The sequence below is a fragment of the Coenobita brevimanus genome, chromosome 8 (genome assembly GCF_032717465.1).
Source record: "Coenobita brevimanus isolate Jiangsu-jjx chromosome 8, ASM3271746v2, whole genome shotgun sequence".
Taxonomy (NCBI): Eukaryota; Metazoa; Arthropoda; class Malacostraca; order Decapoda; family Coenobitidae; genus Coenobita; species Coenobita brevimanus.
The window spans coordinates 28,915,956-28,934,450 of NC_136961.1; the positions used below are offsets into that span (position 1 = coordinate 28,915,956).

The 18,495-nt window shown below is 43.0% G+C and overlaps 1 protein-coding gene across 1 annotated transcript in view; it reads right to left on the reverse strand.

Annotated features, from left to right (window-relative positions):
* Nucleotides 1-11,575: 11,575 nt before the first annotated feature.
* Nucleotides 11,576-18,495, reverse strand: part of LOC145407208 (glutamate receptor ionotropic, delta-2-like) — an 83,507-nt gene continuing 76,587 nt past the window's right edge. Inside the window, exons 8-9 of the mRNA XM_080278247.1 lie at nt 12,181-12,234; nt 11,576-11,708 (exon numbers count right to left, since the gene is read on the reverse strand). Of these exons, the coding sequence (XP_080134373.1) occupies nt 11,576-11,708; nt 12,181-12,234 (187 nt within the window). The remainder of the gene's footprint in view (nt 11,709-12,180; nt 12,235-18,495) is intronic.

Sequence of the window (18,495 nt, forward strand, 5' to 3'; positions counted from 1 at the left end):
CTTGAGGAATATCCAAGGAAGAGATAAGATCTTGGTACACATTATCAAATATTCTCTTTTACGTTGACTTCAGAGAGACTTCCTGCCACTACTTCACGTGTTCTATCGTTTCGCTGCATTTGCTCCCACTTTAAAAGTTGTTATCAACAGTTTTGCCCTTCCCCTATTCTCCTCAAAGAATTTTCTTTATCTCTCTCTTTGTATTTTAATGCACAAATAGGAACCAAAGTCATCAAAATAATTGCCCTTTCCAGGGCCGGTAGAGAAAACAGTGCCCAAATCACACACACACACACACACACACACACACACACACACACACACACACACACACACACACACACACACACACACACACTCTCTCTCTCTCTCTCTCTCTCTCTCAGTTCACATTACTTACACATTTTATCCATGATCCTGACGACAATGATGTACAGTGAAATACAGAAATTATGTCACGGTTTTGTCTGGAGATTAAATGTAACACTGAAATATTATCAATGTTCTACCACACTTATCCCCGCTGAGGGGGGTTGCTGTGAGGGGTCACCTGGACTTGGTGGCAGGGGTTGAAGTGCTGCTTGCAATGCTACCTACTCAGAAGGCATGCCTGTTTTGTAGGATTCGGCATTTTTCGGTCTCTTGGACCCAGTATCTCCCCTGCATCACGGGTAGAGAAGGCCTGCTGGTGATGTTTCTCATCCCTGCCCTTCCCCTATCTTTGCAGGGCAGTCGTGTGTGATGTCATGTAACTATGGGAAACATGAGGCCCAGGGGTTGAGTGATGCTGCATTATATGCCCTGCAGCTAGCAACACAGCTCTTTGATTCCCCATTCTGACCAGATGGGTGGCCTGGTTGGGCCAGACCAGGTCTAGCGACTGGTTATTTGTTGGCTAGGGTCAAGTTAGCACTGAGAGGCCTGGTGGCTCCCATCGTCCTGGACTCACCCTTGTCTAGGTCCCCCGGTGGTTACGTGGTTGTATTCCCTGGCATATGACCTCTCCTTGTCCGGCTTTGTGGTGGACAGAGGGGTATAGGGGAGAAGTTGTTCTTGTAATGTATAGGAACACTAATAAATCTGTTGACAAATATGCATCTGTCCCTGGCTGTTCAGACACTTCACGTCTTATTGCCACCCCCGAGCCTTACCAGGCCCCTTAGGATTGTCCTCCTTTGCCCCAGCGTCCAACTGGGACTGGGAGGCTTTCACATCAGGTTGATGTGGCTCTAAGGTCGGGCTCAGATGAAACAGTGCCCGAGTCATAATGTGAATTCCGCTGTGGATGGATCCTGTTAGATCTTAACATTTTTGACTGGCAATGTGCCGTTGTTTCTGCATGGACGCATCCTTGTTGAGGGGTCCTCCCCAGAGGAGAGCTCCCATATAGGCTCTGACTTATATATTTTTATGGAAAGGATGTTTCATGTGTTTCTCATGCTACTTTTAACTGGTGTAAGGGTGCCATTTTCATCCCATGACCTAATCTGCTACTCAGAGGCACGGTTGTTTGAGGAACTACAATCTTCTGAAGTGGTGACGGTTTAGAGCCTGCATAAATCTTTAATTTCCAAACTGCCCTCCTATGGTTTCTATCCTTCTATCTGTGCCTTCATCGCTAGCTTCCTTTCTGGTCGTTCTATAGCCGCTGTTGTAGACGGCCATCGTTCGTCTCCTAGATCTATCAACAGTGGTGTTCCTCAGGGCTCTGTCCTATCACCAACTCTCTTCCTTTTATTCATCAATGATCTAAGCTGTACATCTAACCCTATCCACTCATACGCTGATGACTCCACCCTTCACCTTTCCATTCAGTTCCCGCAACGCCCATCTCAACAGTTACTTCAACAAACAAGGGATGAGGCTATGGCACATCTAATGTCTGACTTGGCTCGTATCTCTGACTGGGTTAAAAATAATATGGTTGTTTTTAATGCATCTAAGACTCAGTTCTTACACCTATCAACCTGACAAAATCTTCCACAGGTATACCCACTAATGTTTAATAATATTCAGCTTAATCCTGCATCATCCTTGAACATGCTTGGGGTTTCATTTACTCGGGACTTATCTTGGAAAGATCATATTACATCTCTTGTAAAATCTGCTTCCAAGAGATTGGGTGTGCTAAGCCGACTCCGCTCTTTCTTTACCCCTGCACAATTGTTGACTCTATACAGGGGTTTTATCCGCCCCTGTGTGGAGTACAACTCTCATGTGTGGGGAGGCTCCCCACATACAGCTCTTCTCAATAGGGTGGAGTCAAAGGCTTTTCGTCTCATTAACTCTCCTCCTCTTACTGACTCCCTTCAACCTCTGTCTCTTCGCCGCACTGTTGCATCTTTATCCCTTTTCTATCGCTACTTTAATGGTCACTGCTCCTCTGAACTGTCTGCTTGCATTCCTCCACCTCTACGACAGGCATGTAGCACCCGTCTGGCAGCAAACTCTCATCCCTTTTCAGTCCAACTCTCTACTGCCAGAGTTAACCGTTACTCCCAGTCTTTCATTTATGCAACAGGTCAGCTCTGGAACTGTCTCCCTCTGTCTGTATTTCCTGCTGCCTATGATCTCCAGTCTTTCAAATGCAGTGTGTCCAGCATCTCAAAATGATCGGATCTTGAATTTGGCTCTCTATTGTATTTTGTTTTTCTCTTGGAGGGAACTGTTACTGCGGGCTCATGGCCTTTGGTTCCTTCTTCCTCGCATAAAAAAAAATAAAATGAAATAAAATAAATGGCATTCTGACCCCAAAACTGACTTTGTTCCTGATACTTGGCAAGTCAGCGCCTGCTTCTGTGCAACTCACTTGGCTATCACTTCCTGTGAAGCCACACGTGCTGACCCAGAAGTGGTGTTTCCACTGTCAAGGCTATGGACATGTTAGCCACTTTTGCTGCCATGCATAGGCTGGCCTTCCTTGTATCTGTGCCTCCAGTGGTGGACCAAGCTATGATGGTGACTGTCCAGGACCGTTTTGAAGCTATTACTGTGGCGTTGCCCTTGCTGTATCTTCTCAACATTGTTCTTGCTACTAGAGAGGGTGATTTTGCCCATTTGAATGCATGAGAAGGTTTTGTTTCCAAAAGCAAACAGGAGGGCCCCGACTCGCTTCTTCCAGATCGGGCACACTTATGCTTCTATCCTTTCTTGTGTTTTCTTGTGCAGTTCACTGTGTCGGAAGTTACCTCAATCTGTTCCACTTCCCACTTGTCCATCTGACAATTTTCGGGATGCTATCCCCAAAGTTAGTACTGCTATTGAGACTAGTGTTAGCCCACCCTCTTCTCGGACTGTTTCTGCCCCCATTCCAATGGGTGAGTGTATGCCCGCTTCCGTGGTGGTGGGGGATACCCACAATGATAAGCCTCCTTGTCTTGCCTTGTCCAGCCTCCCTGAAGTTCCATCTGTACCTGGCAAATGTCACGTGGTTACTCGGAGTCCTCTGAACCTGAAGACTGTCCTCCTAAAGTCTGTGTTGTGGAAAATTGTGTGGACCTCTCTGCTGTTACCCCTGCCCTGGAGTCTCAGGAGTCTAGCCAAGTGCAGGCTGAAGTTTGTGTTTCACCGATAGTCTGGCTCCCACTTAGGGATGGTGTTGCATGGATCGTTGGTGCTTCAGTTCTGCTGCATATCATCCTCACAGGTTCTGATTTTGTGGAGTTTGCTACCTTTTCCTGAGACTTTTGGCCAGTGGCACTTCTGCCCAACTTCACCCAGAGTGGCCTACAAGCCACCTTCCAGGCAACCTCTTCTTCCAGCTCAGAGGAAGAGCATTGAAAAACTTTCCTTTTCCTTGCCTTCACATTTGCCTTCGGATGGTTGCTTAATATGAGGTTTCCTAGCACTGGGCGATGTTTTTCTAAGGACTTTCTTAAGCATCAATTCAAACCTGCTCACTCATCAGGGGTTATGCAGTCTTACACCTTATCCTGATCCTTCCTCCCCCATGGATTCTATCATTCAGTGGAACTGTCGAGGATTATGTGGCAGCTGGGAGGAACTGAATTACCTTATGGCACAATATTCGCTTGTATGCATATGCATCCAAACCATGGTTGGTGATGCTGTTCCTTTTGGTCCTTCTGGTTAGGGTACCTTTTATTCTGATCCTGTTCCAGACCAAAGTCATCACAGAGGTGCCGCTATCTTCTTTCAACATGATGTTCCCTTACACTTACCTGGACCTTTCCACTCACCTGCAGCAGTTGCTGTTGCTTCCAGATTTTTCTCCATCATCAGGTGAGAAGACAGGAAGAAATCAGTAGGATAGAAGTTGTGGAAGCAATGAAGAAAGTTAAATCGGGGAAAGCCCCAGGAATTGATGGAGTGTGTGGTGAAATGCTGAAGCATGGGGGAGAGATAGTAGTAAAATGGATGTGGAAGATGTGCAGATTGGCCTGGGAGGAAGGTAGAGTCCCGGAGGATTGGAAGTCAGGTATAATTATTCCCTTGTACAAAGGAAAAGGGGAAAAAGAAGTGTGTGGTAATCATAGGGGCATTTGTCTTCTTAGTATAATAGGAAAAGTGTACAGTATGGTAGGATACTTATAGACAGAGTTAGAGAAAGAACAGAGAAATTAGTTGGAGAAGAACAGGGAGGCTTTAGGAAGGGAAGAGGTTGTGTAGATCAGATATTCATTCTTAGATCTTTAGTGGAAAAGTTTCCAGAGAAGGGAAAGAAGTTGTATGCGGCTTTCATGGATTTGGAGAAAGCATATGACAGGGTGGATAGACAAGGATTGTGGAAAGTGTTAAGAATATATGGAGTAGATGGGAAGTTGTTGAATGCTGTGAAGAGTATGTACGATGGTGCGAAGGCTGCAGTGCGTGTGGATGGTGAACTAAGTGAATTTTTCTCTTTGAAAGTTGGTTTGAAACAAGGATGTGTCATGTCTCCATGGTTGTTCAATCTGTACATGGATGGGGTAATAAAAGAGGTACAAGGTAGGATAGTGGATGTTGGAGTGGCCCTGGTGAGAGAGGATAGTGTTTGGAAACTCCCTGTACTGTTGTTTGCAGATGATACTGTGTTGTTGAGTGAAGACGAAGGGGAGCTGCAAGGCTTGGTGGATGAGTTTCAGAGTGTGTGTAAGAAACGGAACCTAAAGGTGAATGTAGGGAAGAGTAAAGTGATGGTCTTTGAGAGAGGTGAAGTTAGTGAATGTACAGCGAGGTTAGATGGTGAGGTAAAATGTGAGTACGTTTAAGTATTTGGGTAGTGTGATGAGTAAGGATGGAGGTTTGGAGGGTGAAGTGCTTGAAAGGGTACAGCAGGGAAGAAAGGTTGCTGGTTCCTTGAAAGCAGTGATAAGAAACAGGGAAGTGAGCATGGAAGTGAAAAAGTTACTACATGACAGTATTGTGATACCAACTCTAACGTACGGAAGTGAAGCTTGGTCATTGTTGGAAGGACACAAGTCAAGAGTGAGAGCAGTGGAAATGAGTTATTTAAGAGGAGCCTGTGGAGTCACGTGGAGAGATAGGCTGACGAATGAGGATATAAAGGAGCGTTGTGGTGTGGATGTGGATGTGATAGGAAGCGTTATGAGGAACACACTGAGGTGGTTTGGCCCTGTGGAGAGGATGGAGGGCGAAAGACTGACGAAGAGAGTGTATGTGAGTGAGGTGGAGGGGGGAAGAGGGAGGGGGAGGCCGAGGATGAGATGGAGGGATGGGGTGGAGAGGTATATGAGAGAGGGGGGTGTGAGTTGGGAGCAGGGCAGTGAAATGGCGGGGGACAGGGCGACTTGGAGGCGATTTGTTTGTGGCCACCCCAAACGGGATTGAGGCGTCTGGCAATAGATAGATAGATAGATAGATCAGTATACTCGTACAGTTTGTAGTCTTTATCTTCCCCCTAATGCTACTGTAAAAAGTGTGGATGTGGAGCACCTTCTTGGTAGCTTCCTTCCCCCTTTCTCTTACTAGGTGATTTAAATGGTCACCCACTGTGGGGTGACAGTTAGTCCAATCCTTAGAGATGCTGGCTTCGTTAGTGAAATATAAGTGGTTGAATGTTTTGAATTGGGGTGAGATGACATATTTCCATTGCCAAACTGGAACTTTTAAAGCTGTTGATTTATCCCGGTACTCAACTGATGCTGTCTTAGGTTTAACTTGGGTGTGTCGTCAGACCTGTATGGCATTGGCCATTTTCCATTACTTTAACTATTGCTGAGGGTGGACCTCAACCTCGTCTGCCTTGTTCGCACCTGGATAGGGCAAATTGGCCAGGAATTAAGTTCTACTGACCATTCTGTGAAAGAATTTGGCTGTGTTAATAAGACTGTGTCTTATTTCACTGAAACATTGCACTCAGTGGACCTGTTATCTATTACAACAATGAGAGGTCAGTTTCCTAAACATCCAGCTCCTTTGTGGGACTGTAAACGCAGTTCAGTAGTGAGAGCAAACAAGTCGCCTTCTCTCAGCTTTATTACCACTGTGGGACCCTTAGTATCTGTTGGTGTTTTAAGCGGAGTCAGACATTCATTCTGAAAGGTTTATATTTCCGAATCAACTCGAAGACTTCCCTCATTCAGGTGTGGAACCAAGTGAGGAAAATTTCAGGAAAATTCACCATTTCTTCCCCTCATGTTTTATCAACAGGAGGCGGGACTGTGGCTGATCCCTTTGCTGTGGCAGATTTGATCATTTTGTTAGTGTGTCACAGAAAGATACAGATTTGCCTTTGGCATGCCGCCATCGACTCTTTGAGTCTTATGGTTTCATTTTTACCCGTTTGGGAGGAGAGTTTTATAAAGTCTGCTTTTCGATTTCCGAACTCCAGGCAGTTTTGCTGCAGTGCCATGAACCCTCTCCTGTGTGTAATGATATTCCTCATGCCTTTTTATGCTGTCTGTCTGATAAGTCTCATTCGTTTTTGCTGTCATTGTTTAATAACATCTGTTGTACTGGTGAGTTCTTGGCTAGTTGGGGTGTTGCTGTAGTTATCCCAGTCCCCAAGTCAGGTCAAGACCATCTACAGGTGACAAATTATCGGACCATTTCTCTGACTTCCTGTATGACAAAGGTCTTGGTAAAGTTGGTCGATGGTCAACTTGTGTGGTTTTTGGAGAGATGTGCCTTCTTATTCTCTGTCCAGTATGCTTTTTGTAAAGTGTGATCTACCTCTGATGCCCTACTGTCTTTTGTCTGTGAAGCTTTCTCCACTAAACAAAACCCCATGTCATGGTCTTTGATCTGGAGAAGGCATATGACACTAACTGGTGTCATGGTGCTTTACTTGCTCCTCATGAATTTGCTCTTCATTGGCACTTGCCAGTTCTTCTTCAGCAGTTTTCATCTAACCATTTTTTAAGGCTTCGAGTGGGGTCTGTAATATGTGCATATGAAGATTGGGTATCAAAGGGTAGTATCCTTACTACTACCCCCTTTGCCGTGGTCATCAGCGGTGTAATCAATGTACTTCCAGATGGTGTATGTGGCTCACCATATGTGGTTGACCTTTTGATTTCCGTCACTGCATCTCAAATGTCTCAGGTTGAGAAGATGCTGCAGCTGGCTCTTAATAGAGGTTCCCAGTGGGCTGAGTCTCGTGGTTTCTGTTTTTCACCTACTAAGTCGGTGGTTGGCTGTAGATTATCATCTTTGTGGGGTTCACCCAAACCCTGGCCTGTATTTCTATGGTTGCAGAATCTCTTGCATGCAAGAGACTCAGATTCTGGGTCCTGTATTTAGTAGACGTCTGACTTGGGTTCCTCATGTTTGATATGTTAAGGCGGTCTGTAGGAAGATCTTGAGTCTTCCGAGGGTTCTGGCTCATACCTCCAGGGATGCTGCTCTCAGACCTTCCTCCTCTTGCACAGATCCCTTTTTCTTTCTAACCTTAACCTATCCGTGGCTGCTGGCGTCAAATAACGTTTTACAATAGTGCGACCGCCGGCATCATTTGAGCGCGGCTTGTAAAAAATAGCGAAAATTTTTGGGAAGTGTATGAACGTTTTGAATGTCTTGGGACTTAAATTCACTACATCCAATACACCCCATCAATTCCCGATGTCACTAGCCAAGGAAAAACTATCACTCTTCACCAGATTATTTAATTTTCGACATCAAAGTCGGTCAACTAAACCCCGTTCATTTTATGTGCCATCTGTGTCACTAAAGGGAACAGAGAAAAATTATAACAACACTATTTTACTCATTGTTACAAGGAAGAGAGGCTGTGATAAAGTCAAACAGAATAAAAATTAGGGGCTGAGTCTACCGTCTCGGTTTAGGGACGGTTATTATCTTTCCTTCCTTAAATATCGATAAGCTTTATTTTACATCCATTTCATGTATTTGTCCATCAAAACAAAAATAAACAGTGTTCTGAGAAATATGTAACGATTCTTTGTTAAGAAATATTAGCATGACACGGCTGAAGATAGTACATTACGATTATAAACAATAACAAACTCACATGTGTCTACTGTCCCGCTGGACCTGAGTACATAGATCATGGAAAACCGTTGCACAGAAAAATGGGAAGTGCCTAGACTGAATTTTTTCTTGAAGTCTAGAGGAATACCACTGGCGTGGTGTTCTAACTTTTTGTACGGTATTTTGGAGCCCTAGGCATCGTCGGATTTCGGCCGGCAGTCTCGTCTCTGCATGATTTCGGCTTTTAAACACTGTACAATTGTCATATGAAAAAGTTTGCGGACTTTCTTCAGCATTTTGGAGATAAAGCATTGTTCTGTTAGAAAACTAAATTATATGGGTTTCAAACAAAAGGTGCAGCTAGAGACTTGTAAATATGTGATGAATGCTGTCACACCCGGTGTGCTTTCACGGCTTCTATTGTAACGTTTTCCTGCATTTATCGCACTGAAACATATCTAGGAAAGAAGATCATGGAGAGCTTACGTGCGGTATATCATTAACTATCACGGGAGAGATTTTTACAGATATGCGACTTATGTGGTCTCTGGATGAGTAGCCCGACTTCCATATTGAACTAGCTGATCAGTGTAACTCTTGAGTTAGTGACGGTGGGAATTAGTTTAGAGCCTGCTGCCGTGATGAGTAGGTTTTATTTATTTTTTTTTTTCATTCGCGGCCATGCCTAAACACATGCAAATAGACTCAATATCTTGACCCAGATGAAAATATAATCTTTCTCCTCCCTTGCAAAACGCACACAACCACCCTGTTTACGATTATGAATAAATACAGGCATAAACAAAAAAGAAATGATAAAAGAAAAGTACATTTTTGTTTTGGTATCTTTGCCTATTTTTTTTTCTTTATGTGACCGACTCTGGGCATAGGCTTCACAGCCTGCTTTGAAGGCCCAGTAGTCCTCCTACGTACCGCACACCGCTACATGTCACCACTTCGGCGCTAACACCCACCGTCCATACTGAATACATGCTAGGGCTGTCTCATATAGTACTGGTGTATTGGTATTAGCGGGGGTATTTTTACGACATGTCGGCGGGTCTTCTGGTAGATCAGTAAAGTCTGATTTTATGAAATACAAATCCTTAAACTGTTCCCTGCCTCAGCGGGATATGAATCCGGGTCCGTTAGGACAACTCTCTACCGATTGAGCCATTTGCTCTGGTTTGTTGTACTAGTTTCAATCATTCGATGCAGTGCGACTTGTAGAAAAAAGTGAAAACTTTTGGGAAGTGAACGAACCTCTCGGACTTGAGAATGACCTTCACACTCACACTCCTCAATTTTCATTTCACCACTTGCTGCTGTAACGAGTTGATGTACGATTCTTTCGCTCGTGGCCATGCCTGAACACACATAGTTGCACCCATTACCTCGACCCAGACAGAAAATATCATCTTTCCCCTTCCTTGCGAAACACACAATCACCTTGTTTACGAATATAAAGTAAATATTGGTATAATCCAAAAATATATGAATATAAAAGAAAACTACAGTTTTCTTTTGTATATTTACATATTTGCTCAGGTCTGTTGTACTGTTTTAGATCATGTTACATATTCTTTGCCCTTCACAAGCATAACAGGAAAGTTTTTCCATGTTCATGTGATGTTTTCGTGGGTGGAAAGGCCTCCTTCCCCCCCCCCCCCACGCTAATCAGCTCGTGCGAGGTGCTAATGGCAGGTCGTCTCGCATTTCAGCTCTCACTGACCTGTTTGTAGACTCAAGGGATAATGTTTAACTCATTTATGGCTGAAAATAGAAACTCTCGCCTCCCCTTCCTAACGAACTCCACGACCCAGACTACAAAAATAAGTCGAAATTACCATAAACAATATAAAAACCGAAAAATGCCCTCAAAATCATAATATACGTATATATTTTTAAAGACCTCACGTATTATATACAGAAAACTTTCAAAATACACATATGTAGTTATTTCACACCATTTCAGCATCACTGACAATGTTTTTGGGTAAAAATTAAAACTTTGAGCGATGTTGTGTTACCCATGTGTGACCGGCATCAGCTCCCTAAATTTACGCAAATTCCGCTTTCGATTGCACGCCACAGGATGGGTCTAGGATGCTGAAAATTTCATTGTCAGGTGTGTCGGAACTTTCTCTTCAATATGGCAAGGAAAAAACGATTTTCGAAGCTTTGAAAAATGGCTGCAGGGTTGGCCAGTGGGGCTTGACAAATTCTACGTGGTCACCCACAGAGGGGTTAATGGATGCGAGGTCTACTCCTCTGCTACAGATGCCCGTTTCCGGAGATTAGATTCAGTACATCATGCATCGGACTACTGGGGCATTCAAGTCATCCCTGATTTCGAGTTTGTTGGTGGATGTTGATGCCCTCTCTTTGGTTTTACACCATCAGCCTTTGATGATGAGGTGTTGGTATCATCTTCACCTCCTCACTGCCTTCTGGACACAGTGCCATGTGTCATGATCTCTCAGGATTTCCGATCTTCTGTTTATGAAACTTATGCTAGTTTCCTGAAGCCCTTTGATTAGAGGGTTCAGTCTGTTATGTCAGCCTTCTCTATTCCTATTTCGGATCATGAGGGTGGGTTTTTGGCTACTCCATCATGTGACATTCTGTAGGTCCGTTCTTCGGAAAAAAAAAAAAAAATACTTCCCTCTCAGGTGTCCCTCACACTATTTTTAGAAGCCTCTATTCATGAGGGTTCTGTCGCTGTCTATACTGATGGATTGAAGACTGATACTGGAGAAGACTGGCATCGTCTTCCAATCCATCAGTTGGGGTGGTAGCCCTCCTGGTATTTCTTCATTACTGGTGGTAGACTTGACTGCAATTTCATTTACTCCCCAAATTATTTTTACTCTTCTAGTCCTTTTGTGTGTGTGTGTGTGTGTGTGTGTGTGTGTGTGTGTGTGATTGTTAGTGACTCCCACGGTGCCCTTTCTTCAATGGAGTTTTTTAATTCATCTCATCCAATAGTTTTATCAATTTCAGAGTGGCTTTTTCTCCTTGGCTGTCATGTGGGGTTTCGTTGGGTTCCTACCCATGTGGGAGTGTCTAGGACAGTGTGAGCTGATCCGTTGGCTAAGGCAGAATTAGCTCGCCTTTCTGCTTCTATGGGATCCCATCCTCCTCTGCATCAGCTACCTGCATGTGATCTTTACTCTTTTATTGCTTAACGGATTCTGTGTTGTTGGCAGGACCACTGGGATGCAGTGAGGCTTAACAAGATGCTTGCAATTTGTGGTAAGGAGGGCTCCTTCGCTTGCCAAAGCTTGTCTCGATGGTGGGGGTCTCCTTTATGCTGGCTGCAGATTGGCCACACTTAGTTCTGTCATGTATTTTTAATGGAAGGAGTCTTCCCCCCCCCCCCATTCTGTTCGGCACTTGCTGAGGGTGTCCCATTCTTGGAAATTGATGCCGTCAGTACTCCTCTGAGCACCAGGAGAGTAATGGCTCATATCATCTCTCGTTGGTGCTTAGGGTGGTGGTCTTATTCTACAGGAGGGAGAACCTTCAACATTGTGGAGGCAGATGGACTGCTTCATAAGTTTTAGTACGCAGTGTTTTGCATTTTGTATGTTTAATGCTTCTTTTTGGTGTTTTACTGATTTTAAAGTGTTTTAGTGTTTATATTTTTACATGTGATTTACATTCTTGCCTGCTTTTATTCTTTGTTGCGTCATTTTCATGGATGTCTTGCAACATATGACCGTGACAGTTGTGTCACCATTTTTTTTTTTTTTGCCTATTTAATCAGGCTATCTACCAGTTACATACTTGTGGTTGGCTAGCCTGGTTTCTTCAACCTTCATATCTCCTATTGGTGGGATACTGTGCAAAGGAACATAGGAAATGTGAACCATATTTGGTAGATGATGATCGCCAGGCCATTTCATCTTTCATCATGTCACAGTAAGTCCAGCAGAACTAGTATACCGTATGTCTTGGTATTGATAGGGCATGCAACATGCATTCAGCTATCAGGTAGATGTTAGGTGGCATGATCATTTTTTTAGAATGAGAGAGAGAATCATGATTAGATAGTAAAAACATTCAGTGTAAGTAGAACCACAGAAAGGTGGCTTAGGGGACTTCGGGATGCAGGCGTCAGGAAGAACAATCATTGTATCGTTCAAGTCGCCCTCTTGTTACCACAACATTACAAGACTGGGAAATAAGCACAACAATGGAAGCAGCATCTGCAAGCAATGTTTATACGAACAGAGATGAAGTGCACTCCGAATGAAGCAGAGGAGCAGGTCTGAATGGGCTTCTGTTTTCTGGGTTATGTGTTCGAACTCCACCTTGAGAGATTTAGCCATAGGATTCAGTTCTCCACTCTTATCACGGAGTGCGGTATCCACTAAATGGCGCAAGTTCAAAATGGGGTCCTGTATATAAAGTATAGGAGCATTCGCACGAAAACGGTCGCAAAGTCCAGTTCTAAGCTTTTGAACTAAAAGACCCTCGCCATTCAAGTGCAAAGCTACTGAGAGAGTCTTGGCTAACCTTCGCAGGAGTCGCAAAATCGAACCACAGAAATATATATTTTGTTTTTCTTTCATTCTTTCTTTCCTCCTTCTTCATCATTCATAACTCAAAAACACTGCTTGTCAAGTGTAGATGTTTCTTTTCATATTTAGAAAGGCACTTAGGCTACGGTTCGCGAGTTACGGCCTGAAAATCGCATTGCGGGCACCCCTAAGTATGCCATTTTCTTAAAATATTGATTAGCTACAGCTCACCTACAGTTAAAAAACGTACCAAACCACTTCTTTTCACGGGATGTCATCCTCGTTTTAGTCTTTCACTGTGCTATCATGCAACAGTCCAAATCTAACACCAGGTTTATGCATAATTATGCTTCCACGAAAGGTCATAAATTAGAAAACACGAATTTTCTTCTAATATGATTGTTAAGAAGTAGGAATGGCAAAAGTGCGCATGTGAGAGATGAAAAAGCACAGAAACAAGAGAGCATTCAGGATGGGAGGAGAATTGGAGACTTTACCCATTACTACATTCTACATTTTGGCCACAAACTTGAACCTGGCAGAATGTAGTAATGATATACAGTAGGTCTCCAAATCTCCTCCCATCCTAAATGCTTTCTTGTTTCTGTGCTTTTATCATCGCTTATCTGTGCAATTTTGCCATTCCCACTTCTTCAAATAATTTTATAAGAAATTTTTCGTTTTCTTGTAAAACATTCAATTATTATTATTATACAGAAACTCTGGCCTCACATGTAGGATAGCTTAGACAACTCCTACATGATTAAATTAATAAGTATGAACTGTGACTGTCCTTTTAGGTCTGTGTTTTCAAACAAAATTATCATGTTTGAAAACACAGACAGACAATGACAATCACAGCTCATACTTATTAACTAAATCATGCAGAAGTTAAATTAATAAAGGTGGAGAAATTATTTTGATCACCTATTTAGCTAACTGAATGGAAGTATTACTCTCATGGTAGTAAAAAAGAAGAACAAATGAGAAACCCTTCATGAACTGCATATCAAATAAAGTAAGTCAGAAAGACATAATATATAAACGGTTTTGCTTAGTTACCAATAGTATCCTCGGATCCACTGCCTCGTCACGAGGAGCAAATGGTGACTTACATCAGTGCTACCAACCACCCGTATGTCACAAAGCAGAGCACACCAGAACCTTAGCTTCTCAGCAGACGTTTTTCCAAAATTTTACGACACGACATTTGTCATTTATCGTTCACTGTGATATAATTTACCAGGAAGATTGACTTTTCATTTCTCTGATCCTGCGATTCTCATTGGATTTTCTTAACCTTTTTTGCTTAATTTGTCATTCATACACAACTGTTACACAATGTGGCCCAGATTTTCGTATTATACAACTTGTTTCACGTAGCTGAGTTGAAGAAAAAGACAATGCTACGGCTCTACATTTTTCCCGTACATCTTCTTGGTGATTAGTTTCATAGTTTAATGTTAATTTGTTGTTACAATTCAGCATTCAATATGGAGAGTGGCACTTTTAGGACAAATTAGAGTAAAAAGACTAAATTATCACAGATTATCATCTCTACTATAAAGTTAAGCCCGATCAACCCAGTGACACTTCCATCCGAGACCACAGGCTCACCTCTGACTGTTAACCCTTAGCAGCTATAAGGAGTGAACCTCTTTGACCCAACCAAGATTTGAACATGCTCCTTCCCTTGAGAACCCTGCTGTGCCTGTATGGCCCCAGTTTTATCTCCCTCTCTTTATCCTGCTGGGTATGACTCCTTACCCATTTCCATTGGACCCCCACTACTACTTGATTTAACAAGTAACACAATAATCACACGGTATAGTTATTTGTTGGGCTAATATAATACCGACATCACATATTTAATATTACAAAGAATATGTACTGATTTCTGTATAAATTCGAAGTACTGTATTTACAATAACTTGAACAACTTTAATACGAAGAGGTTACTTTATCTTTTGAAAGGTGGAAAAGATTTATATTGCAAATATTGTACAGTACATGACAAACGCTATCAATGGGCTCCTTCACAAACTCAGGAGTTGCAAGTAATCACCTGGTAATTAAATTAGGAACTCGGTCAACTACTCCCGGCTTGCACAGCTATATATTTTCTAAAATCCTTTCCATGATATTTAGTGCTTAAGAGTACATAAATTCTTCAATGCTGTAATCATTGGTCATTATACTAGTTTTCTATTTGTGATTACTAAGAAAAATACTGCAGATGAGTTACTAGAATGCATAAAACGACAAGTGGTTTGTTAGCATTCATCACATATTATTGGAAGTCTCGCTGCATGCATAATTTGACAAACGTATCATTTAGTTATCAAAGAGATTTTTCATCTTGCAAATACAGAAGAGAATATACCGACTGTACGATATAAAAAAAAAAAAAAATTATGAAGCCGAAATCATGCGAAGACGAAGCCGCCGACCGAAATCCCAAGTATCGATGTTTCCAGGAAAACAACAACCAAACTTGGAGAGGGCGCGTGCATACAATCTTCATCTGATTCCTATAAATATTTTGCGGCCAAATTACTTCATGTTAGCATTATTTACAGACATATATGTCTGAAAATTTTATTTGATTAAAACTAAGACATGAATGGGAATGTAAGTAATCGGTTTCAAGCCACGAAGAATATTGCCTCGATGTTTAGAGGGTTAGTTTTGTTAGTTTGGTGATTCCCTTCAACTTTAGCATGATGAAGCTTCCTCATTTTATTGAATAAATATGTTTGTAAAAGTATACTGATTAATGAAGTGATGATTGAAATATTTACAAAACAGTAATTTAGTTGACAGCATTTTTTTTTTTCAAAATAAGTTATCAGGTGAAGATTGGCAACTTTCGGGGAGTTTGTGAATGCTCTTATGTGCTGTTCATGAAAAGCCGAAACTGAACTTATGCTGCAGTTCATTAGTTTTTCATCATATCGATTGGGGTTGAAATACATCCTGCCACAACGGATTAACCGGGTTCGCCTTTGAATTCAGATGGCTTAGCTTGACAGAGGCAGCACTGCCGAGCGACCGGGAATTTCCAGTTACAGATGAAGGGTTTTCGATCAATGATGGTAGCACCAGTCGAGCAGGGCAGTACTCCCGAGGTGGATGGAAAGCTGATGACAGGGAGTGCTGGAGCTCCCGTTTCATCAGCCCTCAGGACTAGTTCCTGACCATCCCCCTTTTCTGAACTTTTTCAGTGTCTCAGTTACACAGAGAGTAGGCCTGCATGCTCTCCAGTACAAATTTCTAACTATCTACACCCAACTACATGCACAATACACACTACACTTCCTTTTCCAAAATTCAAAAAATTATGGCGTCTCATCACCAAGCCTCGGAGTCCCCGGGGGGGGGGACCATAAATGCCCCCACCATCCGCCCCTCTCCCGGTGACGACTCGAGGTGCCTGGAACTACTGTCTGACTCTCTTCTTCATTTCTGCAACATTCGCGGCCTTTCCTCTAACTTTCGCTCTGTTGAGCACCACCTCTCCTCCTCTAAACCTCACCTTCTTTTTCTAACTGAGACTCAGCTGTCTGAGGCAACTGACAGCAAACCCTTTTATGTATCCTCCTACTTTCTCTATACTCATTTCAAAGCCAAAGGTGGCTGTTGTGTATATATATGCAACGACTTATCTTGCTCTCGTGTTCTTGAACTCGATTCTTCTGAATTCTCTACACTCTGGCTTCAACTTTCCTGTCATTCTCTGACTAAATATATCTATGCTGTTTACTTATCCCCTAATTCTACTGACTATCAAAAATTCTTCGACTATCTTACTTCTACAATGGAACACATTCTATCCATTTCTCCTTTCTCTGAAATCTCCATTCTAGGAGATTTCAATGTTCACCACCACCTTTGGCTCTCCTCTCCTTTCACTGATCCACCTGGTGAACAAGCCTACATATTTTCAATCCTTAATGACCTGGAGCAGTTTGTACAGCACCCTACCCGTATCCCTGAAAACCTTGGAGAGAGCTCCAACATACTTGACCTCTTCCTCACAACTAATCTTTCTGCTTACTCTGTTAATCTTTTCTCTCTGTTGGGCTCCTCCGATCGCAACCTTATCACATTAACCTGTCCTATCACTCCGGTACGGCCTGTGGACCCTCCAGGGAAATGTCGTCTGTGGCATTTTGGAGCCGCGGACTGGGAGGCCCTCAGGCAGTACTTCTTTGATTTTCCCTGGAATGATTATTGCTTCCATGGCATCTGAGTGTGCCTTGCGCATTACGGAGGTTATTCCCTCAGGCATGGAAGCATACATTCCTTTCTCATATCCTTTGACTAACGCAAGAAAGCCTTGGTTTAATCATGATTGTTCTAATGCTGTCCGCAACAAGGAGAGGGCCTACAAAAGGTACCGGAGCCAACCCACCCCTGAATCACATCATCTTTACGTTTCTGCCCGGAATCGTGCTAAGTCTGTTCTTCGCTCTGCTAAAAATAATTTCATCCACACTAAATGCTCTGAACTCTCCAACTCGAATTCTTCCCGGTCCTTCTGGCACCTTGTCAGAAACCTTTCTAACAACTTTACCTCATCATCCTTCCCTCCTCTCTTCTACCCTGATGGTTCTGTAGCTATTTCTTCTACTGATAAAGCAGATCTCTTCGCACAGACTTTCTCCTCCAATTCCACCTTAGACGATTCCAGTGCTGTTCCTCCATCACTTCCCCTCTCTGACTTCCTCATGGCTGACATTAAAATTTCTTCAGCTGATGTATTTTCTGCCATCACTGGCCTCAGTACTAACAAGGCATATGGGCCTGATGGGGTCTCTCCTGTTGTTCTCAAGAACTGTGCTTCTGTGCTTACACCCTGCCTAGGCAAACTCTTTCGCCTTTGTCTGCCAACTTGTACCTTTCCTTCTTGCTGGAAGTTTGCTCTCATTCAGCCAGTCCCAAAGAAGGGTGACCACTCCCAACCCTCCAACTATCGTCCAATTGCTTTAACGTCCTGTTTCAAAAGTTTTTGAGTCAATTCTCAATAGAAAAATTTTAAGGCATCTTTCCTATCACAACCTTCTTTCCAATCGTCAGTACGGGTTCCGTCAGGGAGGCTGCACTGGCAATCTTCTCACCTACCTTTCAGACTCCTGGTCATCCTCCTTTCGGGACTTTGGCGAAAGCTTTGCCATTGCACTTGACATCTCAAAGGCTTTCGATCGAGTCTGGCATAAATCTTTAATTTCCAAACTGCCCTCCTACGGTTTCTATCCTTCTATCTGTGCCTTCATCGCTAGCTTCCTTTCTGGTCGTTCTATTGCCGCTGTTGTAGACGGCCATCGTTCTTCTCCTAGATCTATCAACAATGGTGTTCCTCAGGGCTCTGTCCTATCACCAACTCTCTTCCTTTTTTTCATCAATGACCTTCTAAGCTGTACATCTAACCCTATCCACTCATACGCTGATGACTCCACCCTTCACCTTTCCATTCGGTTCCTGCAACGCCCATCTCAGCAGTTACTTCAGCAAACAAGGGATGAGGCTATGGCACACCTAATGCCTGACTTGGCTCGTATCTCTGACTGGGATAAAA